The following is a 27,569-nucleotide window of genomic DNA, read 5'->3' as shown; positions in this document are numbered from 1 at the left end:
CGGGGGCCTTAACTCCCTGCTGGGAAGCGGCGGCCACATCTGCCCTCGTAACTGAGATGCTGCAGGTGCTCAAAAAACAGGAGGAAGTGGTGGGCTCCGCCTGACCCGTCCCTAACGTGCACACACACCTGCACACTCAGACACACACATTCATTCACATGCGCACACACGCTCACACACGCGTGGACACACTGACACGCACACACTCGCACGTGCACACACGCACACACACACGTGCTCACACACATGCACACACGTGCTCATACACGCATGCACACACTTTCACAGAGACAAACTCACAGAAACACATGCATACACAGTCACATGCGTGAACATACGTGCTCGCACACATGTATGCACACACGCTTGCACACGCTCATGCACACACACGCACGCGTGCACACATGCACAGATACCGGTTCCGGGCCAGGCATGGAAACCCTGCATACCTACCCCCCTCCTGCCCACACCCCCTCCCCCCTACACCCCCTCCCCCTGCACACCTGCCCTGCAGGGCTTCTGTGGGCACCCTGTGTTCAGAGCTGCAGGGAGGCATCAGAGCTGCCCAGCCAGGCGCGGTGGCCTTGGTCCCCTGTGAGGTCCTGCCCAGACAGCAGGAGAGCAGAGCCCCTCGTTTGCGCCCCCCAACCCCTAACCCTGTCCCGCGCATCTCTCTCCCCAGGGGGCATGAGCTGCATGAACAAGGACCACGGCTGTGCCCACATCTGCCGGGAGACGCCCAAGGGCGGGGTGGCATGTGACTGCAGGCCGGGCTTCGACCTGGCGCCCAACCAGAAGGACTGTACACGTAGGTAGTCGGTCGGTGCTGGGCGGGTGGGGGCCTGCCTCAGTCTCCTCCGCCCAGCTCAGGGCTCCCAGCCCAGACGTCAGGAGCTCAGGGACAGTCAGGTGCCAGAGAGGGACTGTCCCTGTGACTCAGAGGCACTGCATGCGGGCACGCTGTCCCTCACATGCCTCCCACGGCTGCACCCCCGTCTGTCACTGTGAGGGTCAGTCAGTCAGCTCAGGGGCTCACTAGGGACCAGGCACCGTGGACCCTGTCCCCCCAGGATCCGGGGGGTATTTGCATCCCGACAATAGAGGCCTGGGTGGGCTGGAGCAATAGGGGGGCGTTTGCCTTGCACGCTGTCCACCCGGGTTCGATTCCCAGCATCCCATAGGGTCCCCCGGGCACCGCCAGGAGTCATTCCTGAGTGCAGAGCCAGGAGGAACCCCTGTGCATCGCCGGGTGTGACCCAAAAAGCAAAAAAGAAAACAGAGGCCTGGTGGGCCAGGAACAACAGAAAGCGGGGGCACCCCAGCCCCGCGGAGACGCAGGCTCTGCCACACAACCCCCGGGGGCGCCCCCTCTCACCTGCCCCCTCGCGGCACCCCATTTCCAGCCAGGCCTGCTGAGGAGTCGGGAAGCGGCTGAGATTCGGGGTGCCTCCCCCGGGCCCTGAGCCTTCCCGGTGGTGTCACGGCGCTGGTGGGACGTGGGCTTTTCCGGAAGGGCACTCCGAGGACACTCAGGGGCTTCACTGGGAGGCGGCAACTGCTGAGGTTCAGGGACGTGGACACGAGTGGCCATTCGTCCCCAGCGCCTCGGGTGGGGTGGAGGGAAGGAAGCTGCAAGACAGCGGACACGCCACATGGACACGCCATGCGGACACGCTAAGTGAACATGCCATGTGGACATGCCACACAGAATGCCATGTGAGCATGCTACATGTACACGCCACGTGAACATGCCACTCAAACATGCCATGTGGACACATCATGTGGATGTGCCACACGGAATGCCACGTGGACATGTCATAAGGGCACACCACACAGACATGCCACCTGAACATACCACATGGACACATCATGTGGACATGCCATGCGGAATGCCACGTGGACATGCCATATAGTCACACTACATGGACATACCATGTGGATACGCCACATGGACATGCCACATGTACACGCCACACAGACATGCCACGTGGCCATGCCACTTGAGCATACCACATGGACACATCGTGTGGACGTGCCACGCAGAATGCCATGTGGACATGTCATAAGGGCACACTGCACGGGCATACCATGTAGATACGCCACGTGGTCATGCTATGTGTACACGCCACATGAACATGCCATGTGGACACATCGTGTGGACATGCCACGCAGAATGCCATGTGGACATGCCATAAAGGGCACACCACACAGACATGCCATGTGGATATGCTACATACCACGCCACATGTACATGCCACACCACACAAACATGCCACATGGACATGCCACTGGAACATGCCACATGAACACATCATGTGGACATGCCACGCAGAATGCCACGTGGACAGCCACATATACATGCCATACAGATATGCCACTCGAACATGCCACGTGGACACATCGTGGGACATGCCACACAGAATGCTATGTGGACATGCCATATGGTCACACCACAAAGATATACCATGTGGATATGCCACGTGTACACGCCATGTGTACATGCCACTCGAACATGCCACGTGGACACATCATGTGGACATGCCACACAGAATGCCACGTGGACATGCCATAAGGGCACACCACACGGTCATGCCACGTGGACATATCATGTGGACATGTCACACAGAATGCCACCTGGACATGCCATAAGGGCACACCACATGGACATACCATGTGGATACGCCTCATGGACATGCTACATGAACACGCCACACGAATGTGCCATGTGGACATGCCATGCAGACATGCCATGTGAACACGTCATGCGGACAAGCCATGTGGCCATGCCACCCAAACATGCCATGTGTGCATGCCACGCAAACTTGCCACGTGGACACATTATGTGGACATGCCATGCAGATATGCCATATGGACATACCACCAGACATGACATATGGATATGCCATGTGGACATGCCACATGTACATGCCACATGCATGTGCCACGTGGACATGCCAAGCAGACATGGCACACTCACAGGGCCTCCAGCCACCCTGGAGGGACCATCCGGCCAGCAGCCCGCGGGTGGCCCCAGCCCGGGGGAGGGGCTGGACAAAGCTGCCCGGGGGGACTAACCCCTTCTGTCGGCTCCTCTTTCTCCGCACGGACGGCCACGGTGGTCACTAGTCACCTGTAACTATGGCAACGGGGGCTGCCAGCACAGCTGCGAGGACACGGACGCGGGGCCCCTGTGCGGCTGCCACCAGAAGTACGCGCTGCACGCCGACGGCCGCACCTGCATTGGTGAGTGTCCCGGTCCCTGCCACGGCCTCCAGGACGGCGACCAAGGACGACAGAGCCACAGCTCTGCTTTGGAGACCCCCGGCCTGCGTCTGTGCTCAGGGCCCCGGGGCCCCTGGGGGTGGGACCTCGTCCTGGGCGTGGGCTCGCCAGACGCCGGGCCACAAGGCCTCCTCAGACAGAGGCCGCTGGTGAGGGCCCCCGGGTGCACAGTTGTGGGGTGGGGTGAGCCCCCCGTGTGGGGTGCCCAGGTACCCTCAGGCTGCTGCGTGAGGCTTTCCTTGGGGGCGATGGATGACGTGAGCCCCAGCTGGGGTTCACTGGGGGCCGCTAAGCCTCCTGCATCCCCGGGCTGCTGGGGCGGGGGCTTCCACCGGACTCTCCACACCCGCCACCCGCCTGTGCTGGGGACTGCCCGCCCCCGGCCGAGGGAAGTAGGGACTGACTCGGGGCGAACAGCTCCACGGCAGCTTCTGGGGTGTGAGAGAGAAGAGGGGGTGCACCGGTGCTGGACCCTCGCTCGGCTTTCTCCTCGATGCCCGCCGACTTTGTAGCAACGCCCCCCCCGCAAAGTCACTTATGTTCATTTTTAAGAACCGGGGTCCGCTGGCTTGCAAGGCCCCGAGTTCGATCCCCAGCTCCGCGGGGTCCCCATCCCGGCACCCAGGGGCCCCGGAGCACCTCTGGGGAAGCCTTGGCTGAAAAGTACAACCAGGGTTCGCTCTGCACCCCTGGCCTGGAAGCCGCTGGGGCCCCGGGTCCCTGCTCCCCTCCCGGGCCGTCGCCCCCCGGTGCTGTCGCTGTGGGGCCCCCCACCCCTCTTGTCCCGTTCACTCCGTCTCCCCCTGCTTTTGTTGATGGTGCCTGGTTGCCTCTCTTGTCTGCTAAACGAGCCCGTCAGTCTCAGAGCCGAAAAGACCAACAAAGACCAAACAAAACGATGAGCGAACCCCTGTCTCAGACGGTATCTCTATTGCAGCCTGATCCCATCTAGAACCTTCTTACCCCCCCTCCCCTCCGCCCGGCCGCCTCTGCGGGTGCGGCCCCCCACCCCCACCCGGCTCATCTAACCCATCTGTCTTCGTCTACCTGACACCCCCCTCTTAGTTTGTCACTCCTGAGTGTCCGCTGCATGCGAGGGGCCACCCCTAACGGAGCTTCACACACGCCGCCCCTCCTTCACCAGTTCTGGGGAGACCCTCCCCGGGCAGCCCAAGCCCTGTCTCCCCTTGGCGGAGCCTCTGCAGACCCCCGTCCCCAGACCCCAGCCCGTGTCCTCGCGGGAGCGCCCCCAGCTGCTCCGGGTCCCTCAGACAAGCAGGCAAACACGCCGCCAGCGTCCCGCGGTCGTGCGGGCACCCGGGGACCCCCGTGCGCGGTGCATGGCGCGCTCCCACCCGGCCTCACCCCCTGCCCGCGCGCTCGGCGCGGACCCGCCTGCTTCTGCGTCCCGCGCGCCCCGCCCCGCCCTGCTGCCGGTCGGAGCGGGGAGGGGGCTGCGTCCGTGTGTGTCCTCGTGTGGCCTCCCCTCTGCACGCCCCTCCTCCCCGCTGCGCCCTGGCCAGCCCCGCAGGGCCCGGGAGCGGCTGGCGCGCCGGCTCGCATTAACCAGGCGCCCGTCTCTGTCTCTGCCCTGTGTTCTAGAGGAGGATGAGGCTGCAATGGAGCGCGCGCGCTTCAGTGCCACGTCAGTAGCTGATGTGGACAAGCGTGTGAAACGGCGGCTCCTCATGGGTAACTCTTCTTCCACTTCCTTTGCCCCCCGCTGGCGTGCGCGCGTGTCCGTGTGCGCCGCGAGCGCGTGCATGTGCCTGCCGGGCGGAGGCGTGTGTGGATGCGTGCGCGCGTGCGTGTGCGCACACGAGTGCGCGCGCGTGTGCTTGTGCCTGCCGAACAGAGGCATGCGTGAGTGTGCGATTGCGTGTGTGCGTGAGTGTGCGTGTATGTGCGGGTGCCCGCCGAGCAGATGCATGCGTGTGTACGTGCGTGCATGCGCGTGTGCGTGTGTGCGCACGAGTGCACGCGTGTGTGCTTGTGCCTGCCGAACAGAGGCATGCGTGAGTGTGCGATTGCGTGTGTGCGTGAGTGTGCGTGTATGTGCACGCGCCTTCCGAGCAGATGCGTGCGTGTATACGTGTGTGCGTGCACACACGAGTGCGTGCGTGTGTGCTTGTGCCTGCCGAACAGATGCATGTGTGTATGTGCATGTGTGTGTACCTGTGCCTGCTAAGCAGGTGCATGCGTGTATATGTGCGTGTGCGTGTGCGTGCACGTGCATGCATGCATGTGCCTGCTGAGCACATGCGTGCGTGCACACGCACGTGTGTGCTTGTGCCTGCCGAACAGAGGCGTGTGTGTGCGCACGTGCGTGTGCCCGACAAGCAAACGAGTGTGTGCGCGCGCATCGGCGTGTGCGTGTGCACGTGTCTGCCGAGTGGGTGCGTGCACGCGCGCACGTGTGTGCGTGAGCGTGCCTGCATGTGTGCATACGCGGATGCTCGTGCACGTGCCGTTGAGCAGATGCGTGTGTGCGTTATGGACCTGCTGAGCGGGTGTGTCCGTGCGTGTGCCTGCCGGAACGGGCGTGTGCGCGTGCACGTGCGTGTCCCGGCGCGTGTGCGCCCATGCGCGTGCGTGTATGTGCATGCGCGTGCCTGCCAAGCGCGTGCCTGCGTGGGAATGTGCGTGCGCGTGCATGCACATGCGTGCCCTGCGTGCGCGAGCCTGCCGAGCGCGTGCGTGGGCCGCGTCCTTGCGTGTGCGTCCGTCCGTGTGTGAGGCGGGAGCTCCTCTCCGGATTGCACACCTTCTTTCCCCTTTATAAATTCTTACGCCCCCTTGAGTACTTGCCCCCCCCCCAGGCGTGTCCCGGGGCTCTGCGGGATAGAGCTGGGGGGGGTCCAGCCTTGCAGCGCCCGCCCCCACCCCTCCAGCTCATCTCGGATGCGCGCGGGCCCCCGGGAAGGTCCACTCGGGCCCTTGCAGCCTGGACAACGGCGCCACTGACCTGGTGCCTCGTGACCCACGGGCTGCCCAGCTCATGGGGGACCCCAGGCCCAGACCCGTTGGCCCTAGCCCCACACAGGGCGCCCCGGCCCTGGGCTGGGTCCACTTTGAGGGGCGAGGGGCGCCCTCCTGAGTCAGCCGCTGCTGGACAGACGAGGGGCAGGAGGGGCCGCCACGCTGAGTGAAGTGGACAGAGCAGGCCCTGGTGGCCGAGCGGGAGCCCAGGTGCCCCGAACTCAGTCTGCCCGCCCCCACCTTCCCGGGCCTGGGTCGCTTCGTCCAGCTCCTGGAGCTGCCTAGGGGCAGCGGTCCAGCCTGGACTCCCAACTGCGGTCACTTCGTGCTGACCTTCGGGGTCGCCCCCTTGGATGTTTCTTGGACAGCCTCAGAGGCCAGGGCGCCGGGAGTGCGGGTGCCCCTGGGATGGGCAGGGCTGGACCATGATGATGCCACCCATTGAGACAGACCTGGGGGCTGGCAGTGTCCGGGACCCTGGAGTCCCGTTGGTGGCACACACAGACAGACCCGCTCCGCCAGCAGCCATGCCCCCCTGCCCAGAGCTGCCTCATGGGCTCTGGGAGGGGCTCAGGAAGGATGAGGATGCGGGGACCCCCAGCAAGTCCCAAGAAGGGGGCAGGGTGGCACGAAGGCGGCTGGAGGCAGGTGGGGGACCCCAGGGCCAGGCGGAAATTATTTGGAAGTAGGTCGCACCCCGTGCTGACCCAGTCACTCAGGGCCAGAGGAAGGCAGGCGCGAGGCCGGGGTCGGCGCAGGGGGCTCCCCAGCAGTGCCGGTTCCCAGACCCCGAAGCGGGGCTCGGGGGCGAGCAGGGTCTCCATCCTGGGGTGCGCCATCCCTGCGGCTTGCTCCCCCAAAGCAGCGCCGTGAGAGGCGGCAGCGGAAGGACCAGGCTCAGAGCGGCCCCTGTGGTGGGTCGGGAAACGGGGTGGGGTGGGGAGCACTGTGCGGGGAGTCCTGGGCCCGTCCCATCCGGCAGTGCTGTTTCTGAGTGCCTGCGGTCCTCTGGGCATAGGCGCCGCTGCGAGGCCTGGGGATGGGTGATGGGGCTGAGATTCGGGTTGAGGTCAACGTGGACCCGGCACCAGAGGGTCAGCTTGGCCTTCGGGGTGCTTCCAGGCCCCCCCAGGGCTCCAGCAGCAGCAGCGGGAAGAGATGGGGGGCAGGCCTGAGCTCTCTCGGGTGCCCTGCCCGCCTATCCACTCCCGGCACTGATCGCTGGACCCCCACTGTCCACGCCTGGCCCTGAGACGTGGGTTTCTCCGCTGCTGGGGTCAGCCTGGCTCCGCTCTCCCGGCCCCTCCCCCACCCCTCTCGAGCCTCCGTGACACCCACGCCCACTGGCTCCGGCCCCTTCTGCCTTTAGCACATGACCCTCCCCGGAAGCCCCCCATCAGGACCCCCGTACACCCCACAGAGGCCCCCCCAGTGCCGAGGGCATTGCCTCCCGTCCTCACGGCTGTCCCCACCACCTGACCGGGTCACAGGGGGGCAGGGGCATTGGGCCGGCTGCAAAGTGTCTGCACCCCGAGTCCAGACTGACTCGGACTCTCGGCTCAGCACCCATCCCGACCATCAGACGAACAGCCAGGCCAGGGAGACGTCCCCTCCTGGCACAGCCCAGGACAGGCACCTGTGCCCACGTGACACTCTGGAGAGGTGGAGTGTCACCCCTAACGCCCCACAGGCCGGCGTTCTCTGGAGCGCAAACTCTCCCTCTCTCCCTCTCTCTCCCTCTCCCCCTCCCTCTTTCTCTCCCTCTCTCTCTCCCCGCACACCCCTTCCTGCACCCGCTGCAGCCTTGGGCTGTGCCCTTGCAGGGACCCAGGAGTCCCCTCTCAGCCCGGTTAGGCCTGGCGGCAGCTGACGCCCCCAGTCTCCTCTTCAGCCGGGGACGGACACGGTGCTCTGGGGAGGGATCGGACAGCACATCTCATCCCTGAGCGTGGGGGCCAGAGCTCGGGGTTTACCCAGGAGGTGGGCGATGGGCACCCCAGCCAGGCAGCAGTGCAGGGGCCAGAGCCCGGTGCGCCTGGAGTCCGGGCGGGGCCTCGAAGCCATCTGCATCCATGGGCCGCGCTGACCGAGGCAGGCGTGGCGGGGAGGTCACGCTCGGGGATGGGTCGCCCGCAGCCCTGATGGGCCTCGCCACCATCTCCTGACACCAGGGGCCATGGCTGCTCGGGACGGCGCCCGGTGTGGGGTGGCCTGGCCATGGGCCCTGGCCCGGCCCGTGAGGCCTGGGACCCCAAGTGCACGGCCTGGCGGAGACCAGGTGAGCAGACCCAGGCGGCGGGGGCCTCTTGGGGTACACCCTGGTCCGTACCTGCCTTGCGGGGAGCTGGATCCAGGGGGTGATGGGGCAGGTCAGGGGTCCTGGACCCCGGACCCCCTGGACACTTCCCCACAAGCCCCCAGCTGCCCCCCGGCCTGTCCACCCCACCAGCGTCCTCACTCAGTCACAGTGAGCCCCCTGGGATGGCCTCAGATATGGGGTCACCGGTCCTGGCCCGCCCTGAGGCTGGACTGCCGGGGTCCAGAAGCCCCTCTCCCAGTGGGCACGCAAACCGGGGCACCCTCCCTGAGACCACCCCCACCCAGCCACCCCCATGCCGGGGTCCCACGGGGACCACTGGGGGGTGCAGATCACCCCCACCCGCCCAGTCCGCAAGGGACCGGCATTCTGGCCGTACGCAGAACACCTGAGCCGGGCCGAGTTGGAGGCACCCCAGGCCTTTAGCGCCCACCAAGAGTGCAGGGGACCCTCAGCCAGGCATGCCAGTCAGGCCCAGGGGGCAGCCCCCCACCCCCGACAGAGCCGGCCACTGTCAATCTGCCGGGTCCCTTTCTCCCTGCCCCCAGGCCCGTGTGCTGGACCCCCCCTCTGCCGTTGCCCAGTTGAGCCCCCCAACCCTTGCGGTCCCCCCAACCGTGCTGGTGCCAGTGACCCCCTGCCTGCTCCATCCCCGAGCCCCCCGCTGCCGCCCCAGAGCAGCAAACACACATTCTGCTCTAGAGACAGTGCTCCTGGCTCGCCCATGTGGCTGCTGGGGTCCCACCCGGGATCTGCCCCCCATGGGGCCTGGGAGAGCAGAGCGGGGGTCTCATGAGGGTCCCTGACTCCTCGTCCTGGGTCTATGGGGCTGCAGGCGGAGACTGTCTCCTTGTGACTGTCGGTCGGGTCTCGAACCCAAGGCCTCCCGCCCATGATCCGCGGCCTCTCCCAACTTCCTGTTTCATCTCAGTATTTTCTCCTGGGTGACCTTGGAGCCTCCCGCACCTGTGAAGGAGCCCGGGCCTGAGGGACCAGTCATGGGGGTCTTGCCCGCAGCCCCCAAGCCCCAGTGTCTGGGGGGCCTGAGGAAGACACTTCAGAAAGGCCCTGAGCTCTTGGGGGATGCCAGGCTGCAGGCCACACGCGGGGGGCCCAGGGCTCAGGGTCTGAGACACGACTGGGTGTCCCCGTGTGCAGCGTCACCTGGCTGGGGGAGGGAATCCCGGGATTCTGAGTCCTGGGCGACAGAGGTCTCTGTCGTGGGCACTGAGGGCCCCTGGCCCCCTGGGGTGACCCAGGCCAAGGCCTCCCCACACCCCCTCGCCCCCGGGACCAGCCCCTCCATTCCACCCGGACAGCCTGGCCTGTCCCTGGCCGGGGCCCGGACAGCATCTGCCCGTCCCCCTGACCCCGGCAAAGACAAGGCGATGGCAGCCGGGTGGTGGCCGCGGTCCTGGGGGGATGACACAGTGGCCCAAGGGGGCAGGGCCGGGCCTGAGCACAGGGCGAGATGCCCAGGGAGACGCCCAGGGAGACGCGAGATGGGCCCTCAATCCCCCCATGCAGACGTGCGGCTCCCCAGGGGTCGGGGACCCTCAGCCGGCGGCTCTGGGGAATCCCGAGGTCGGCAGCCTCCGCGGCCACAGCTGTCGCTCACGCCACGCCCCAACCTGCCCTGCCCTAGGGGCTGCAGGGAGGAGCCGGGGTCTGAGGGTCAGGGGCTGCAGGGTCCCACGGTGACCTCCATGCCCGACGCCCCTCGCTCTGGGGGGGCTGGGACCCCCTATCCCATCGGGGCCTCTGGGAAGGGACGGGAGAGCTGGACGCCTCTTCGGGGGGCTTCGTGCACCCACCCCGCACCCCGCCCTCTCTGAGCGCCCCCCAAAGGCTCCTGGACCCAGGGCCGGGCTGCAGGTGTCCTCGGCCCTCCCGCCCCTCTGTGGGGGTCCTCAGCAGGGGAAGGTCTGCCAAGTGCGGCCGAGCACTGGGCGTGGGGTTCGGGGCTAAGCGGCCCCTCTCGCGGCCGTCACCCCCCACACCCCGGGGCCTTCCCACAGGCAAAGGTCTGCGGGTTCCTCTCGTAGGAGCTGGGGCCCCTGTGACTGTCCCCTCCTGTGGGGCCCCCTCTCCCTGCCCGTGGGAGCCCCCCAGCCGCCAGTGGGAAGAATAAACCAACTGGGGGACCCGCAGGGAAAGGTCTTTGGCTGGTGCAGGTGGCCCTGCCCGGTGCCTCGGGGCCCCTGGCTCTCTGCACCCCGGTCAGTTGGTTGGTCCAGGCCAATGGGGTCACCAAGCCCAGCCCCATGAGAGCCAAGGCTGCCGCGCCCCTCGCTGGCCCCCAGCCCCGCCCCCCCGGCCTGGGCTGGCTCCATCTGTCTCTCCCCGCGGGGTCCGGACCCCGCAGCCTGCGGCCCCCAAACCCCTTTGAATCTGCAGACGGGGAAAACTACCAAGTCCCCATGAGCCTCACGGGGACAAAAAGTGACACAGTTGTCTCGGCCCCGGGGAGCAGGGCTGGGGCCGCGGGGGTGTGTCCAGGTGTGCAGGGCTGGGGCTAGGGGGGGGCCCGTCCAGGGATACAGGGCTGTGGGGGTTCGTCCAGGGGTGCAGGGCTGACCCACGGGCCCGCACACTCCCGGCCGGGGTGCCCGCCCTGTGCCCCCTACAGGCCCCGGGGCTCAGGCCCGTCTCTCCCTCCCCAGAGACCTGCGCGGTCAACAACGGCGGCTGCGACAGGACATGCAAGGACACGGCCACGGGCGTCCGGTGCAGCTGCCCCGTGGGCTTCACGCTGCAGCCCGACGGGAAGACGTGCAAAGGTCAGAGGTCAGAGGCCGGCCGAGTCCCCGCGGGACCCGCGTGGCTCTGGGCAGGCGGGCAGCAGGGTCTCTGCCGTGGGGGTCCCGGGTCTGCCCCCCCGGACGCGAGGACCCTGCACGCATCTCGGGGAGGGACGGGGTGGGGACGGGGTCTGGGATGCCCGAGACGATGATGTCTCTTCCCGTGGCTCCTGGCGCGAGGGGTGTTCTGGGACTCCCAGGGGTGAAGGGGGCCGGGGGTCCCCAGCATAGAAGCCCCCCCATCCTCCCAGTGCTCCCAGCTCCTAGAGGCGGCTGTGGGTGAGAAGGTCCCTGAGGCCGGGGGACTGCGCCCTGGGGGCCTCTCGCAGCCTTGGGATGGAGAACGTGGCCCATCATTTTAAAAGGATGATGTCTGTGGCCCGGCCAGGCTCGGGTCAGCCGTGTGCCTACAGGGGGTGGGGACACCCCCCGAGCTCACCAGCCCAGGAGGGTCTGGCTGGGCCAGCTACGGCCCAAGGGGACGGACTCGGGCCCAACTCAGACACCAGAGGGCGAGACCCTGGCCTGGAGCCCCCAGCCCAGATCCCCTGCCCTGAGCAATGGCCGACACCCAGCCCAGCCAGCCTGAGGCGACAGAGAAAGGCTTCCTAGGGTTTCACAGGGTTCCTGGGAGTCCCAAAGTAACACCAAGCCGTGGGGACTGAGGCCCGCGTGGGAAAACCCCGGCCGGAAGCCCCCCTTGGGAGTGGGAGGCTATACTTAGACCTCAGAGTCAGGGCCGGAGCGTGGAGGGCGTTTGCCTTGCACACGGTCAACCCGAGTTTGATTCCCAGCATCCCATAGGGTCCCCCGAGCACCGCCAGGAGTAACTCCTGAGCGCAGAGCCAGGAGGGACCCCTGAGCATCGCCGGGTGTGACCCAAAAAGCCAATAATAATAGTAAAGTAAAAGTAAAGGCCCTCCCGTTGATCATCGATTTGCTCGAGCGGGCCCAGTAACGTCCTGGGCGGGGGGGGGGGGGGGAGGGGGGGGGGTCCTGGACCAGCCCTCCTTCCCCTTCTCCTGGCCAACCCCACCTGGCAGATGCCTTTCACGTGGCCCCCGGGGGGGTGGGCCTCCCAACCTGGCCACGGCCCCCCCACTACTCCCCCCATCGCCCTGCGGACCCCCGACAGACGCAGCCCAAACCCATCTCTGTCCTCCAGACCCATCGCCCCAAGACACAGGGCAGATCACTCTGGGAGGGACTCGCAAGAAAGTTCCAGAAGCAGGGACCACCCTCCCCAGGACAGTGGGTTTCTGAGCAGAGGGGCCACTGGGCTCCCCAGGAGCTCAGCTGGGAGCAGAATCTAGGGGGGCCCAGACGCTGCCCCCCAGGGCCACCAGATGGTCCCCCAAACCCCCTGAAGTGGTCCCTGAGCCAGGAGTAAGCCCTGAGCACCCCCGGGTGTGACCCCAAAACAAACCACAAGAAAGTGTTTTCTGTGGAATTGCCGAGCGTGTGTGTGTGTGTGTGTGTGTGTGTGTGTGTGTGTGTGTGTGTGTGAGCGCCGGGGACCCCAGGCCCAGCGTCCCCCCTGGCAGCCGGCGTGACTGTCCCCTCCCTTGGTGCTCCAATGCCCGGGCTGAGCTGGGCTTCTCTCCCGCCCACCGCCCTCGGCCCCTGCCCCCGGCCCCCCGCAGACATCAACGAGTGCCTGGCCAACTCGGGCGGCTGCGACCATTTCTGCCGCAACACGGTGGGCAGCTTTGAGTGCGGCTGCCGGAAGGGCTACAAGCTGCTGACGGACGAGCGCAGCTGCCAGGGTAAGCTGGCGGGCAGGGGTGGGGGCGGGTGGGGGTGGGGGGGGTAGCTCGCCAGGGACACCGCCTGGCCACGGGGAGCCAGGACCCAGCCAGGTCACGGAGCTGGTGGCCAGCAGCTCTGCCCTGCCAGGTCCTCCCGTGGCTGTGTGTGTGTGGGGGGGGGGAGGGCGTTAAGGGGGTTGGGGGGAGTTCTGCCCCCCCACGTGGCTTGAGGGGCAGAATGCTGCCACCTGGTGGAAGGCGCTGGCCATTGCAGGGGCTCTCCTGCAGTCCGCCCAGGGGTGCCCCAGAAGCAGAGACAGTGGGAGAGTTGGGGGGGGGGGGGGAGGTGTCGAGAGAGCACAGCGGGGAGGGCACTGCCCTGCACCCAGCCACCTGCACGCAGTCCCCAGCACCCCACACTCTGCTCAGCCCCATCAGGAGTCACCCCTGAGCACTGCTGGGGGTACCCCAAAACCAAATTTTATATGTGTATATAGAATTATATATATTGTATTATATATGTCAATGCTATTATATTAAGTATAGAGTGCCTGCCTTGCACACGGCCAACCCGGGTTCGATTCCTCCACTCCTCTCAGAGAGCCCAGCAAGCTGCCGAGAGTATCCCGCCCGCATGGCAGAGCCCGGCAAGCTCCCCATGATATATTCGATATCCAAAAACAGCAATGAGTCTCACAGTGGAGACGTTACTGGTGCCCGCTCGAGCAAATCGATGAACAACGGGAGGACCGTGCTACAGTGCTGTGTTAATCTCTTATTAATAATAACGTTAACCCTAATAACATCTATATGAGGGTCAGGCAGGGAGCGGGCAGGGCTGCTTAGGAGCTTAGATGGGGCTGGCCTCATTTGATCCCCGGGCCCAGGCAGGGTCCCCCAAGCACCGCCAGGAGTGACCCCTGAGCACTGGGCCTGGCCCCCAAACCGAACATGAGAACAGAAAATAAACTAGCAGAGTCCTCCCAGCCCCTCTCGCGGTGCTGCCCCCTGGTCCCCGGGGAGAGGGGATGGGAAGGGCGGGGTCCTCACCCGCATCCCCCACCCGCCTGTCCCGCAGACATCGACGAGTGCTCCTTCCGGCGGGCCTGCGACCACATCTGCGTCAACTCGCCCGGCAGCTTCCAGTGCCTGTGCCGCCCCGGCTACGCGCTCTACGGCGCCACCCACTGCGGAGGTCTGCAGCCCCCCGGGGCCACCTCCCCGAGGCACGCGCCGACCTGCCGGGCCTAGGGGGCACCTGAGCTGAGCAGGACCGGGAGGGAAGGAAGCCTGGGCACGCCGTGCTCTCCGCGGTTAGGGGACGCCAGGCAGCCGAGAGCTCCGTGCTGGGGTCCCGCCGGAGAGGCCCAGCCGGGAGGCCAGGAGGGAGGGAGGCCGCGAGGAGGGGCCTGAGCAGAGGCTCCGGGAGGTTGGGGAGGGCGGGGGTCCGTGCACCCCGGGTTGAAGCAGGCAAGTCAGGTTTCCGCTGGCTCTGGGCATGTGTGAACGTGACATGTACTTGTGTGTGCACCAGGCATGTGTGTGTGCTGAGAATGTGAAAATATACTGTGTGTATGTGTGTGCAGGTGGTGTATACATGTGTGCATACATAGGTATACACACATGCACACACATATGTACGCATGCCTGATGCACAAGTGCACACACATGTGTGCACCAGGCATGTGTGCACATGTGGTACATGTGTGTGTGGTGTGGGAGGTAGACATACATGTGTGGTGGTGTATACATGTGTGTATACATAGGTATACACACATGCACACATATGCATGCCTGATGCACATATATACACACATGTGTGCACGAGGCATGTGTGCACATGTGGTACACATGTGTGTGGTGTGGGAGGGAGACATACATGTGTGGTGGTGTGCACATGTGTGTATACATAGGTATACACACGTGCACACATATGTACGCATGCCTGGTGCACATGTGCACATGCATGTGCACGAGGCATGTGTGCACATGTGGTACACGTGTGTGGTGTGGGAGGGAGACATACACATTCATGTGCATCGGACATGCGTACATATGTGTGTGCATGTGTATGCGTGTGGTGGATATATGTGTACATTGGTCATGCACGCAAACGTGGTGCACGAGTGTGTGCACATGATGTACACACGTGTGTATCAGGCACGCGTGTACACACAGTGCATGAGTGTGCGTGATGTACGTGTGTGTGCATGGGGCATGCGTGCCCATGCGGGGCAGGCGTGTGTGCCCCTGTGTGCACCCGTGTGCGTGGGGCGCCGTGCTGCTAGCGGAGTGGCTGGCTTGGAGGCGGCTGTCAGGCTGGGCTCCGCTCCTGCTGCCCCGTGGGCCGTGGGGCCGCAGCGCCTCACCCGCGTGTGCCCGCAGACGTGGACGAGTGCAGCGTGAACAACGGGAGCTGCGAGCAGGGCTGCGTCAACACGGAGGGCAGCTTCGAGTGCGTGTGCCCGCCCGGGCGGCGTCTGCACTGGAACCGCAAGGACTGCGTGGGTGAGTGCGGGGCGCCCCTGGGGAGCGGCGAGCAGGCCGGGCTCAGGGCGCCGGAGGCTCCACCCCCAGAAAGCCAGAGCCTCACTGGGCGCGGGCCTGGGCCCCCCACACACACAGGCAGCCTGCCCCCACCTGAGCTGCAGGGAAACCCCCGACGTGACGGGAGCCCCGGCTGCCGTCCCCAAGTGAGGCGACACTCAGCTCCTTTGGTCTGAGTCTGGCGCGACCTGAAGGGAACAGAAGCCTTAAGAGGCTCGAGGCGTGAGCTGGACTCTAGCAGGGAGGACGTGTGCTTTGATCCTGGCAACACAAAGGTTCCCCGAGCACAGAACCAGGAGTGACCCTGAGCACAGAGCCGGGAGTCAGCCCTGAGCACCTCTGGGTACGGCCCCAAAACCAAAAAAAGAAAAATAATTCCTTGGGGGCAGTGGATGCTCAGGCTGGGCTCAGCCTTAGGGCCATCCCTGGGACAGCCGGGTCCCTGGAGCACAGAGCCGAGAGTAGCCCAAGCACTGCCCAGTGGGGCCCTAAAGCAAACAAGGAAACAGATTCAGACCGAGCTGGGGGTCGGCGAGTCTCCCTGAGCCGTGAGTTTGCTTTTCTTCATCCTGAATTCATTTCACGCTCCTGCGGCCTGTCCTGCCGTGACCTGAGCCATGTCACCTCCCACGGCACTTTTTTTTCCAACTAAAATCTCATTTCTTTTTGGGGGTTAGTAGGGGGGTCACTTACAGCAGTGCTCAGCGGTTCCTCCCGGCCCTGTGCTCAGGAATCACTCCTGGCGGTGCTCTCTGGGATGCCGGGGACCCAGCCCGGTGGGCCACGTGCCAGGCAAACGCCCTCCCCGCTCTGCTATATTGCTCCGGCCCCTACAAACCCCATTTCCGCCCCCTAGCCCCACCCCTGCTCATCCAGCTGCAGGGCTGGTACTGACCGGTGGCCACTTGGACATCCAGAGTCACCTGTGCTGAGGCCCGGGGGCGCTCACGCTCTGAGCCCAACCCAGCAGTGCCTTGGGGGGTTGGCACACACAGCTCCTGCAGAGCCCGTGTTCCCAGTGTGTGCCAGAGCCTAGGCGGGGGCAGGGGTGGGGGGTGGGGGGCCTGCTGGCAGTAGGGCACAGAGGCAGGAACTCCCAAGCGCGTTAGTTCGCCGAGCAAGGCAGAGACCCACGCAAGGATGCACTGGGAGGCCGATCCCTGGTTGCCAAGGCGACAGAGTCCGGCTCCAGGCTCCCGTGGGTGATGCTCAGACCCAGCCCGTCCTCGGCATTTCCTGCCCCTGACGCTGCCCGCTTCACACAGGGGTCTGTCGTCCTCACCAGGGCCAGTGCCGGCAAGCCCCGGCCTGACCTCCCGGACCCGGACCCCCTGCTCCCAGCAGCCCTCTCTCGCATCTTCCTTCCCGCAGACACGGGTCAGTGCCTGTCCTCCCGGGCCAAGGCCTGGCCGCGCACGCAGCTGACCTGCAGCCGGACGGGCGGCGTGGAGAGCTGCTCCCTCTCCTGCCCCGTGCACACGCTCTCTGCCCCAGGTAAGGGCAGCCCGGGGCGGGGGGGGCGCCCCCCCGCGGTCTCTGCTCCCCCCTCCCCTACCCCCGGGGTCCCGGCTCTCACCCCCGTCTCCCCGCAGACTCGGAGAACAGCTACAGCCTGAGCTGTGGCGTCGCGGGGCTCCGGGGCAGGACGCCCCAGAAGCGCAACAGCACCGGCCCCGGCTGCCCAGGTAACCTCTGACCCCCCCCCACCCGAACCCGGCCGTGGGTCCCGGTCTCTGAGCCCCACGGTGCCGTGGCGGCGACCCCTGACCCTGCATTGCAGGGGACCCTGGCCCCCTGGAGCCCCCGACACAGCAGGGAGGGGCTGGGGGGGTCCCGAGGCGGCCTGGGCGGTTCCCCAGACCCGTCTCCCCACGCTGCCTTTCCCTCTCTGCCGGCCTCACCCCCTTTTTCTCAGCATGAGCCGGGTGAGAGGCTGGGGGTGCCGGGGGAGGGAGACCCCCTGGCTGGAGCCTGGCCCCACACCACAGACGCTTTGGGGAGAGAATCTGACGCGGCCCCCGACCCCCACCCCGGCCGCCAGCCGCCCCTCCCACACCTGCCCACAGGGGAGGCCACACCTGGGGGGCTTTGGGCTTTCGCCAGGTGCCCCCGCCGCCCCCATCAGGCAGAAGGCCCGTTTCAAGATCCGAGATGCCAAGTGCCGCCTGCAGCCCCGTGGCCGCGAGCCCACCCAGGACGATCCCCGGCAGCTGCTGCCCGGTGAGCCCCGGACCCGGGGGCAGGACCGTTCTCCCCAGCACCACCACCGCCGCGGAGGGGTGCGGGGTCCCGGGAGTGGGGGGTGTCCCTCGTCCTCCCCACACGGTGGCAGAGGGAACTGTTCCGGGAAGGTGGCACTGCCAAGGGTGGCTCTGCACAGAAGGCCACCCAGAGCTTCCTGCTCAAGCCTGGCGGGGTGCCACGGGGTGAACCACAGGGCCCCGCCAGTGGCAGCGTAGGAGGAGGGTGGCCAGAACGAGGTTGTGTGGGCCCGAGCCGGGGCATAGCGGGAAGGGCAGTGGCCTGGCACGCGGCTGACCCTGATTCCGTCCCTGAGAGCCCAGAGAACCCCCGAGCACTGCCAGGAGTGAGCCCCGAGTACAGAGCTGGGAGTCAACCCTGAGCACTGAGCCAGGAGTCAGCCCTGAGCATAGAGCCAGAAGTCAGCCCCAAGCACAGCCAGGAGTGATCCCTGAGCACTGAGCCGGGAGTCAGCCCTGAGCACTGAGCCAGGAGTCAGCCCTGAGCACAGTTGAGAGTCAGCCCTGAGCACAGAGCCAGGAGTCAGCCCCGAGCACAGAGCCAGAAGCAAGCCCTGAGCACAGAGCCAGGAGTCAGCCCTGAGCACAGAGCCGGGAGTCAGCCCTGAGCACAGAGCCGGGAGTCAGCCCTGAGACCGGCCGGGTGTGGCCCCCACCCCGAATGGAGGCTGTGGGCTGTGGGCAGCACAGGGAGAAACTGGGGGCCGGGGGGGATGGTGGTCTGTCCCGGGGTCCCAGGGCCCTGAGCAGAGGGGCACAGGCGAGGCCGCGGCCACAGCCGTCCCGTCCCTGTCCAGAGAACGGCCACGTGACCTCCGTGACCCTCAAGTGCGACTCGTCCAAGAAGAAGCACCGTGGCCGCGTGGGCCCGTCCCGGGAGGCGACGCACATCACCGCCGAGTTTGAGGTGGAGACGGAGGCGGACGGGGCCTCAGGTGGGGGTGCCCGAGGGGGGCAGGGGGCAGCGGGGCAGGGGCGGCCACTAGGGGCGGGACCTGGGGTCCAGCCCCTCGCACTCAAACCGTCTCCCCTGGATGCTGAGGGACAGGCAAGCCCCCCAAGGCAGGGGTTGGGACCCCCGGCTCCCAGCACAGACCCACACCCTGGGGAGACCTTTACAGTGGGGGCCTTAGGACAAACAGGCAGCACGGAGCAGAGGCCTGCCCCGGGGAGCACCTAGGAAGTCTTCCTGGAGGAGGCAAATCGGACAAGAGCAGGGAACTGCCTGCACGCCGAGGGAACAGGAGAGGCAAAGGACAGAGGACAGAGAGAGCTGGGGGCGGGAGGGTGTTCAGGAAGCAGAGGGGGGCCGGGAGTGTGCGACCCCCGCTCTGCTCTGCTCCGGGCGGGGCGTGAGTGGGCTCTCCCCTCCCACAGGCTCCTGCGAGGCGCAGTGTCTGCAGAAGCGCGTGGAGCAGAGCCTCCAGGCCGCCGTCAGGGCCCTGCGCAGGGCCATCAGCCGCCAGCTCTTCTCCGTCCGGCTCGCGGGCACCGAGTACGAGGTGGCCCAGCGGCCAGCCAAGGCCCCAGACGGCCAGGGCGCGTGCAGCCTGGGCCAGGCACTGCAGGACGGCAGATGCGGTGAGTCCCGCCCGCTGCCACCCCTCTCCTGGGGCTGGGGGGTGGAGGAGGACAGAACTCGGACACAGACGGCGGGCGGGCGGGGACAGAGGGGCAGGGTCCTGTCCTGCCCGGGGCAGTGCACAGCCGACCCTGGCTAGATCCCCGCACCCCACAGGGTCCCCGAGCACTGCCAGGACTGAGTCCCACTGGGCCAGGAGGTGACTCAGTGCAGGGTGTGTGCCGGGCGGGAGGCCGCGTGGCCATCAGGATGCTCAGCTCAGCCCCCGCCCTGCCCCGCTGGCCTTTGGCACGTCCCCTCGAGGGCGAGGTGGCCCCCCTGCGAGCATGGCCGGGTGGACAGTGCAGGCCCGTCTTCCTCCCACGCCTCGCTGCCTGGGGCTGGGCGGTGCCTCGGAGACTGTGCTCACGGCCGCAGCTGCGCTGTCCGGTGTTGGGTGCAGGGTTGGGACGGTCCCCATCAGCCCGCGGGCGCCCCTACATGGAACTGGGTCCTCGTGCCCCCCACGGCTGCAGGGACAGAGGGGGACATGGGCCACGGTGGACACTGCGTCTAGGCCCTCTGGGCAGGACGGGTGGGGGGTGGATTTGCGCAGACACACGGACACGATTTCAGTGACTTCTGTGTCGGAACGTGTGTGCACACGTGTGCGTGTACTCATGAGTGCCTGCAACGTGTGTGTCCTATGTGTTTTCATGTGTGCACATGTTTTGTGTGTGCATGTGTGCTGTTTGTGTGTGTGCTGTGCATTGTAATATGTATGTGCATGTTGTATGCGTGTACATGTCGTGTGTCATGTTCCTGTGCTGTGTCATGTATGTTGTATGTGCATGTGTGTATTGCAATATATATGTGCATGTTGTATGTGTGTACGTGTCATGTGTTGTGTGTTCCTGTGTTGTGTCATGTATGTTGTGTGTGCACGTGTGTATTGCTGGGTGGTGTGTGCAGGTGTCATGTATGTATAGTGTGCATGTGTGTGCTGTATGTTGTGCATGTTCCTGCGTGTGTTGTGTGTACATGTGTCATGCATGTATGTGTGTTGCGTGTGCATGTTCCTATGTGTGTTGTGTGTATGTGGGCCACGCGAGTATCGTGTGCGTGTATGTCGTGTATGCACATGTTGTGTGTTTTGTCTGGTATGTGGCGTGTGCCTGAGTAGCCTGTGCATATCATGCATGTCTGTAGGTGATGCTGTGTGTCATGTGTGAGTGCGTGTTCCTGTGTGCGTGTGCTCGTGTGGCACACATGCGTTGCCGTGTGAGTGTGCGTATGTGTTGTATGTGCAGGTATGTGTGTGCGTGTGATAAAAACTAAAGCCACAGCCCCGCCCCTGCATGTCCCGCCACGGCCTGCCTGAGTTCCCAGGAGCGGGGCCCCTGCACGGGCAGGAGAAGGGACAGGCACGTGGTTTAGACGGAAGGACGGACGTGGAGGGGACAGAACCAAGCCGGGCAGACCAGGCGCCACAGGAGGGAGAGGGGGCGGGCACGGCGTGGGGGGCACAGGCGGGGTCGGGCCTCCCGGGCCTCCCACCCACACTCGGGGAGGGGCCCTCAGCCCGACAGGCGCCCCCTCGGTCCCAGCCCCGCACCCCCGCCCTGTCCCTGCAGTGCCCTGCGGCCCTGGCACCCACTTCGACGGGGAGCTGGGCCAGTGTGCGCCCTGCCCGCCGGGGACCTACCAGGACCGGGAGGGCCAGCTCGGCTGCACCCCGTGTCCCAGCAGCGACGGCCTGGGCCTGGCCGGCGCCCGCAACGTGTCTGAGTGTGGAGGTGGGTGCGGGTTCGCATGTGGGAGGGGGCCGGGGGGAGGGGCCCATCCATGTGGACCAGCACCCCCAGGTTCCCTCAGGCTGCCGTGAACAGAGCCCGGGCCACACCCGCGTGGGCAAGGGAGGCGGCTCTGCGGCACGGCGCAGGTCTCCGTGGCGAGGCCAGATTCCATCCCTGCCCGGGAAAGGAGCAGCAGACACATGCCGAGCCATGGCACAGGGCCCCTGAGCCACAGGACAGGACCCCCAAGCCACAGGACAAGACCCCTGAGTCACAGGACAGGGCCCTGAGCCATGGAACAGAGCCCTGAGTCACAGGACAGAGCCACGGGAAAGGACTCCCCCAAGCCATGGGACAGAGCCCCCGAGCCACGGGACAGGACCCCAAAACCATGGGACAGAGCCCCCAAGGCATACGGCTGCATCGTTTACAGCCGCTGCCCTTGGCCTCTGCAGCCACTGAAGCTGCCTGACGCACATGGTGCCCCGTGGGGGCCAGCAGGGTCCTCTGTGCCATGGCTCCCATCCCGGGGCATGTGGTCGGCGTGTGCCGTCTCCACTCCTTGGGCATGTCATGCTTTGCCCTGGGGGTGTCCTAGAATCCCCTTCTCAGTCCACTGACCTTGGCCCCATCTGTGAATGGGCCCAGCCACACCCTCTCCTGGGCCACGTGGCCGGCACCCAAGTGAACGGGGTGGAACAGGGCACCCAGGCTTGGGAGCAGAGGGACGACGCGCTCGGCCTTCTTGGGGACGGGAGCGCCCACAGCCCTGTCCAGTCTTTGTGGGCGCCCTGGGGTGGACTGAGCACCCCCCCCCGTGCAGACCCGCCTCTGCCCCTGCTCTCTGCGAGCACGTGTGGGCCTGGGACCCTGCACACCCTCCTTTCCCCGGCTTGACCCTGGGGGACGTGCCCCCCCCACTGCCAGAAGGTGGGGCCCGGCCAGAACCTCCCGGTGCTGGGGGGTGGCTGTCCCCCGCTCTGTGGCAGGGCACCCACTCAGCGCTGCCCGGCCGTCCAGGCCAGTGTCTGCCAGGCTCCTTCTCGGCCGACGGCTTCCGGCCGTGCCAGGCCTGTCCGGTGGGCACGTACCAGCCTGAGCCAGGGCGCACCAGCTGCTTCCCCTGTGGCGGGGGGCTGCTGACCAAGCATGGGGGCACCACCTCCTTCCAGGACTGCGAGACCAAAGGTAGGACCTCCCGGGAGCCCCCCAGCCAGAGCCCCGGGATCCCCAAGGGGTCCAACCCAGCCCCACTCCCAGCCCGGCCAGCCCCCACCTCTGCTGACCTGGAAGACCCCCAGGGAAGCCCCCTCTGCTGAGTGTCTGGTCCGCGGGCCACCCGGGGCTGGACTTCGCGGGAGAGACGCCCCCCGCGGGAGCTCGGCCCCCATCACCCCTGCCTGCCCGGCCACCCCCGCCCCGCCCCTGCCCTGCCACCCCTCCCTGGACAGACCCGGCTCACGCCCCCCGCAGTGCACTGCTCGCCGGGCCACCGCTACAACACCACCAGCCACCGCTGCATTCGCTGCCCCGTGGGCACCTACCAGCCCGAGTTCGGCCAGAACCACTGCGTGGCCTGTCCCGGCAACACCAGCACCGACTCGGACGGCTCCACCAACGTCAGCCACTGCAAAAGTACGTCCCGGCGGGGACCCCCGTGTGGGCGCTGCCAGCCCGGCCCTGGGCCCCGGGGCCGCCCTCCTGGCCTGCTGTCCACTGCCCTGGTCATGGAGGGAGACGGGGAAGGGCAGTTCTCTGTGTGTGTGTGCGTGTGTGTGTGTGTCTGGGTGTGAGTCTGTGAGTGTCTGAGTATCTGAGTGTGTGTCTGTGTGTTTGTGAGTCTGGGTGAGTGTGTGGGTAGGTGTGTGTCTGGGTGTGAAAGTGTGTAACTGTGTGTGTCTGTGAGCATGTGAGTGTGTGTATCTGAGTGTGTGTCTGTATATATGTGTCTGGGTGTGTGTGAGCATGTGAGTGTGTCAGTGTGTGTGTCTTTGTGATTGTGTGTATCTGAGAGTGTGTCTGTGTGGGTGTGTATCTGTGCGTGTTTCTATGTCTGTCTGAGTGTGGACGTGCGTATCTGAGTGTGTGTCTGTGTGTAGATGTGTGTCTGAGTGTGTCTGTGTGTGGATGTGTGTATCTGAGTGTGTGTGTCTGTGTCTGTCTCTACGTGTATGTCCATATGTGTGTGTCTTGTGTGAGTGCGTGTGCGTGTGTGTGCGTCTCTGCGGGTCTGTCTGGGGCTGGGGTGGACACAGGCAGCCCTGGACTCTCCTGCCCTTCCCCGTCCCTGTGTCCAGCCCACAGCCCCTTTCCCGGCCTCTCCCCGCAGGGCCCCCCGGAGGGAGGCGGGTCGCCCCTCAGGGACCTCCTGCTCCCTGCGGAGCCTGGGCAGGCGTGAGGGAAACTGAGGAAGGAGGGAGGGGCAGGGGGCCCAGGCCCGCGCGCCACAGCTGGCTCTGCCGGCAGCCGGGTCCCCCGGAAGACCAGCCGCCTCGGCCCCCCCAGACCAGCACTGCGGAGGCGAGCTGGGCGACTACACGGGCTACATCGAGTCCCCCAACTACCCCGGCGAGTACCCCGCCAACGCCGAGTGCGTGTGGCACATCTCCCCACCGCCCAAGCGCAGGATCCTCGTCGTGGTCCCCGAGATCTTCCTGCCCATCGAGGACGAGTGCGGAGACGTCCTGGTCATGAGGAAGAGCGGTAGGTGCGGGCGCGGGGCCGGGGCACGCTGTGCGTGCACACGCATGCACGCGCCGTGGACTACACAAACACTCTCCATATACTACACACATGAGCGTGCACCCCCGTATACTACACACACATGCACACATACCCCATATGCCACACACACTCCATATACTGTGTGCACACGCACACCCCATACACCCCATATACTACACACACACACAAACCCCATATACTACACACACATGCACACACTCCATATACTACACACATACACCCCATATACTACACACACACACACAAACACACATGCAATCCGGAGCACGCAGCACATGCACACATGCACACAATCATATGCTGTACTCACACACACTCCATACATTACACACACCATATACTACACGCACACACAAACACACATGCAATCTGGGGCACGCCTCACATGCACACACTCCATAGACTATGTGCACACGCACATCCCATACACCCCATATACCACACACACGCATACACTACACAGTATACAATTACACTACAATTCCATATACTACACAAACACACTCTCCATATACTACACACATGCATGCACCCCATATATACACATGCACACATACCCCACACACACATGCACACACTCCATATACTACACACATACACCCCCATATACTACACACACACACACACACACACACACACACACACATACACATGCAATCCGGAGCACACAGCACATGCACACATGCACACACTCATATGCTATACTCACACTCCATATACTACACACACACACACAAACACACATGCAATCTGGGGCACGCCTCACATGCACACACGCCATATACTACGTCACACACATAGACTCCATATACTACACGCACACGCGCGTGTGCGCACAGCTTGGGGTACACCACACAGACACGCTCCATGTACTATACCTATGCATACACACTCTACATGCCACACACACATGCAGCCCAGGGCACTCGGAACATGTACATGTACATGTACACGCACACACGCACACGCATACACTTGTGTGCACACAGCCCAGGCGCATTCTGCACACTCTTTCAGACACGTTCCCCCACACACCCCAGCAGGCTCAGAAGGGCCGGCGGGGGCCAGAACCCCTGCGCGAGGCAGGGCTGCTTTCCTCCTGGCGCTGAGCAGGTCTGGAATAAGGAGGGGCACCAGCGCAGGAGCGGGATGGGCTGGGCACGCAGCAGTCAGGGAGGCTTCCCGGAGGAGAGGGCACCGCGACCGTCCTCAGAAGGTGGGGTCCGAACTGGGCTGGAGAGTGGGAAGGGCCTGGTGGAGCCCGGAGAGCGGGGGCATTTGGGAGCTCGTGTCCGCACCCCCAGCCTCGCCCACGTCCATCACCACCTACGAGACGTGCCAGACCTACGAGCGCCCCATCGCCTTCACCTCCCGCTCCCGCAAGCTCTGGATCCAGTTCAAGTCCAACGAGGGCAACAGCGGCCGCGGCTTCCAGGTGCCCTATGTCACCTACGACGGTAGGTGTGGGCGGGGCCACGCTGGGTGTGGGCGGGGCTATCGCTGGGTTGGGCGGGGCTATCGCTGGGTGTGGGCCTGGTGAGCGCTGGTGTGGGCGGAGCTACGCTGGGTGTGGGTGGGGCGTCGGTGTGGGCGGGGCGATTACTGGGCATGGGCGGAGCTATCACTGGGTGTGGGCGTGGCGAGCGCTGGGTGTGAGCGTGGTGAGCTCTGGGTGTGGGTGGGGCGATTACTGGGTGTGGGTGGGGCGAACACTGGGCATGGGCGGGGTGAACGCTGGGTGTGGGCGTGGCAAACACGGTGTGGGCGTGGTGAGCGGTGGGTGTGGGCTGGGCGAGCGCAGGGTGTGGGTGGGGCGATTACTGGGTGTGGGCGGAGCTATCGCGGTGTGGGCGTGGTGAGCGCTGGGTGTGGGTGGGGTGATTACTGGGTGTGGGTGGGGCTATCGCTGGGTTGGGCAGGGCGAGCGCTGGGTGTGGGCGGGGCGAACGCTGGGTGTGGGCGTGGCAAATACGGTGTGGGCGTGGTGAGCTCTGGGTGTGGGCGGGGCGCACCTGGCCGCGGAGTCTCGCTTGCTCGCTGGGGGCTCTTACGGCCGCCCCGCCCCGAGGGGTCCCCTCCACCTGCTTCTCCCCTGCCGGTTCCGGGGCGCAGAGGATTACCAGCGGCTCATAGAGGACATCGTGCGGGACGGGCGGCTCTACGCCTCCGAGAACCACCAGGAGATTCTGAAAGTGAGCGCGGCCCCCCGCGGGACCCTGGAAAGGGGCGCGGGTCCCTCCAGGCCAGGCAGCCTGCGACCCCCGTGCTGAGTCCTGGCCCGGCTCCTCTGGGCTCAGCTCGCCGCCTCGCCTGGGAAGCGGGCTGCTGGCCTGGGCAGGTGTGGGGGGCGGTGGGGAGGGGCCCAGAGGTGCCCCTGCTCAGAACAACACCAGCGCCCACCCACCCTTCCCCACCGGGCAGAGCCTGAACCCCGCACCCCCTCTCCTGGCTGTCAGGGTGACGGTTGGAGCTGGCTGCACGGGGTTCTCTGTGCCCCGCGATGTTGGGGTCCCGGCAGCAGAGCCATTTTCAGTCAAATACCAGAACCCCCAAAGTCGGGGCCGGAGTGAGAGCACAGTGGGGAGGGCATTTGCCTTGCACACGGCATCCGACCCGGGTTCGATCCCCAGCATCCCCTAGGGTCCCCCGAGCACCGCCAGGAGTAATTCCTGAGTGCAGAGCCAGGAGGAACCCCTGAGCATCGCCAGATGTGACCCAAAAAGAAAAAAAAAAGATCCCCCAAAGTGCACCAGCTTCCGGGCTGGGGAGGTAGCCCCGAGGGCCAGAGCACGTGCCAGGGGTTTGATCCTCAGCATCAGGCTGGCCGTGCCAAGGGGTCTCCACCCCGCTGTATATCTCCCCCCTTCTGCCCTCTCTCTCCCCCTCTCCCCCTCCCCCACCCCCGCCCCCCACCCAGGACAAGAAGCTGATCCAGGCGCTGTTCGACGTGCTGGCGCACCCGCAGAACTACTTCAAGTACACGGCGCAGGAGTCCAAGGAGATGCTCCCCCGGTCCTTCATCCGGCTGCTGCGCTCCAAGGTCACGCGCTTCCTGCGGCCCTACAAGTAGCCGCCCTGCCCGGCCGTCGGCTCGAGGCGGGCCCGGGAGAAAGCGGGGTGACCGGCGCCCCCGGGGACGCCCGGGAGCAGGGGCGAGGCAGAGTGGCCAGGCTGGGGATGCGCGGGCACCCTGGGGGGGCTTTGCTAGGTGGGGTCCCCGGGCGAGGGGCGCTCAGCCGGTGGGCTGGCAGGAGAGGCCCCCTCGAGGGGCGTCTGAGAAGTGTGTCTATATATATATGAATATAACTATAAATTTATATATTCTCTATTTGTGGGTGCGGAGGGGCCGTCCTCCTCCGCCCCCCCAGTCCAGCTGTTGCTGAGACGCTTCTCCAGATGCGGGCCCCTCGGTGAAGGGCTAGGGAGCAGTGCCGGGTCCCGGGGGACAGGGACCTCGGGGCCTCTCGAGTTCCTGAAGAGCCGGACCTGGCATGGGGCAGTAGCTGTTCTCTCTGAGGGGCCGGGGGCGGCT

The 27,569-nt window shown here is 65.6% G+C and overlaps 1 protein-coding gene across 2 annotated transcripts in view; it reads left to right on the top strand.

The window, feature by feature from the left end:
* Nucleotides 1-27,130, top strand: part of SCUBE1 (signal peptide, CUB domain and EGF like domain containing 1) — a 60,386-nt gene extending 33,256 nt beyond the window's left edge. Inside the window, exons 5-23 of one of the 2 annotated variants that reach the window (XM_056137408.1) lie at nt 683-808; nt 3,127-3,243; nt 4,885-4,974; nt 11,242-11,358; nt 13,023-13,145; nt 14,206-14,322; nt 15,513-15,635; nt 17,046-17,168; nt 17,267-17,359; nt 17,778-17,894; nt 18,733-18,870; nt 19,313-19,516; nt 21,131-21,292; nt 22,313-22,480; nt 22,766-22,927; nt 23,798-23,995; nt 25,342-25,494; nt 26,150-26,229; nt 26,955-27,130. In XM_056137408.1, coding sequence (XP_055993383.1) covers nt 683-808; nt 3,127-3,243; nt 4,885-4,974; nt 11,242-11,358; nt 13,023-13,145; nt 14,206-14,322; nt 15,513-15,635; nt 17,046-17,168; nt 17,267-17,359; nt 17,778-17,894; nt 18,733-18,870; nt 19,313-19,516; nt 21,131-21,292; nt 22,313-22,480; nt 22,766-22,927; nt 23,798-23,995; nt 25,342-25,494; nt 26,150-26,229; nt 26,955-27,107 — 2,564 coding nt within the window. In that variant the 3' untranslated portion in view covers nt 27,108-27,130. The remainder of the gene's footprint in view (nt 1-682; nt 809-3,126; nt 3,244-4,884; nt 4,975-11,241; nt 11,359-13,022; nt 13,146-14,205; nt 14,323-15,512; nt 15,636-17,045; nt 17,169-17,266; nt 17,360-17,777; nt 17,895-18,732; nt 18,871-19,312; nt 19,517-21,130; nt 21,293-22,312; nt 22,481-22,765; nt 22,928-23,797; nt 23,996-25,341; nt 25,495-26,149; nt 26,230-26,954) is intronic. The other variant, XM_056137409.1, reaches the window with a different exon arrangement.
* The last annotated feature ends 439 nt before the right edge of the window (nt 27,131-27,569 follow it).

This window comes from Sorex fumeus, unplaced genomic scaffold (assembly GCF_029834395.1).
Source record: "Sorex fumeus unplaced genomic scaffold, SorFum_2.1 ptg000125l, whole genome shotgun sequence".
In the NCBI taxonomy this organism is placed as follows: domain Eukaryota; kingdom Metazoa; phylum Chordata; class Mammalia; order Eulipotyphla; family Soricidae; genus Sorex; species Sorex fumeus.
This window is presented reverse-complemented; position numbering and strand designations above follow the sequence as displayed.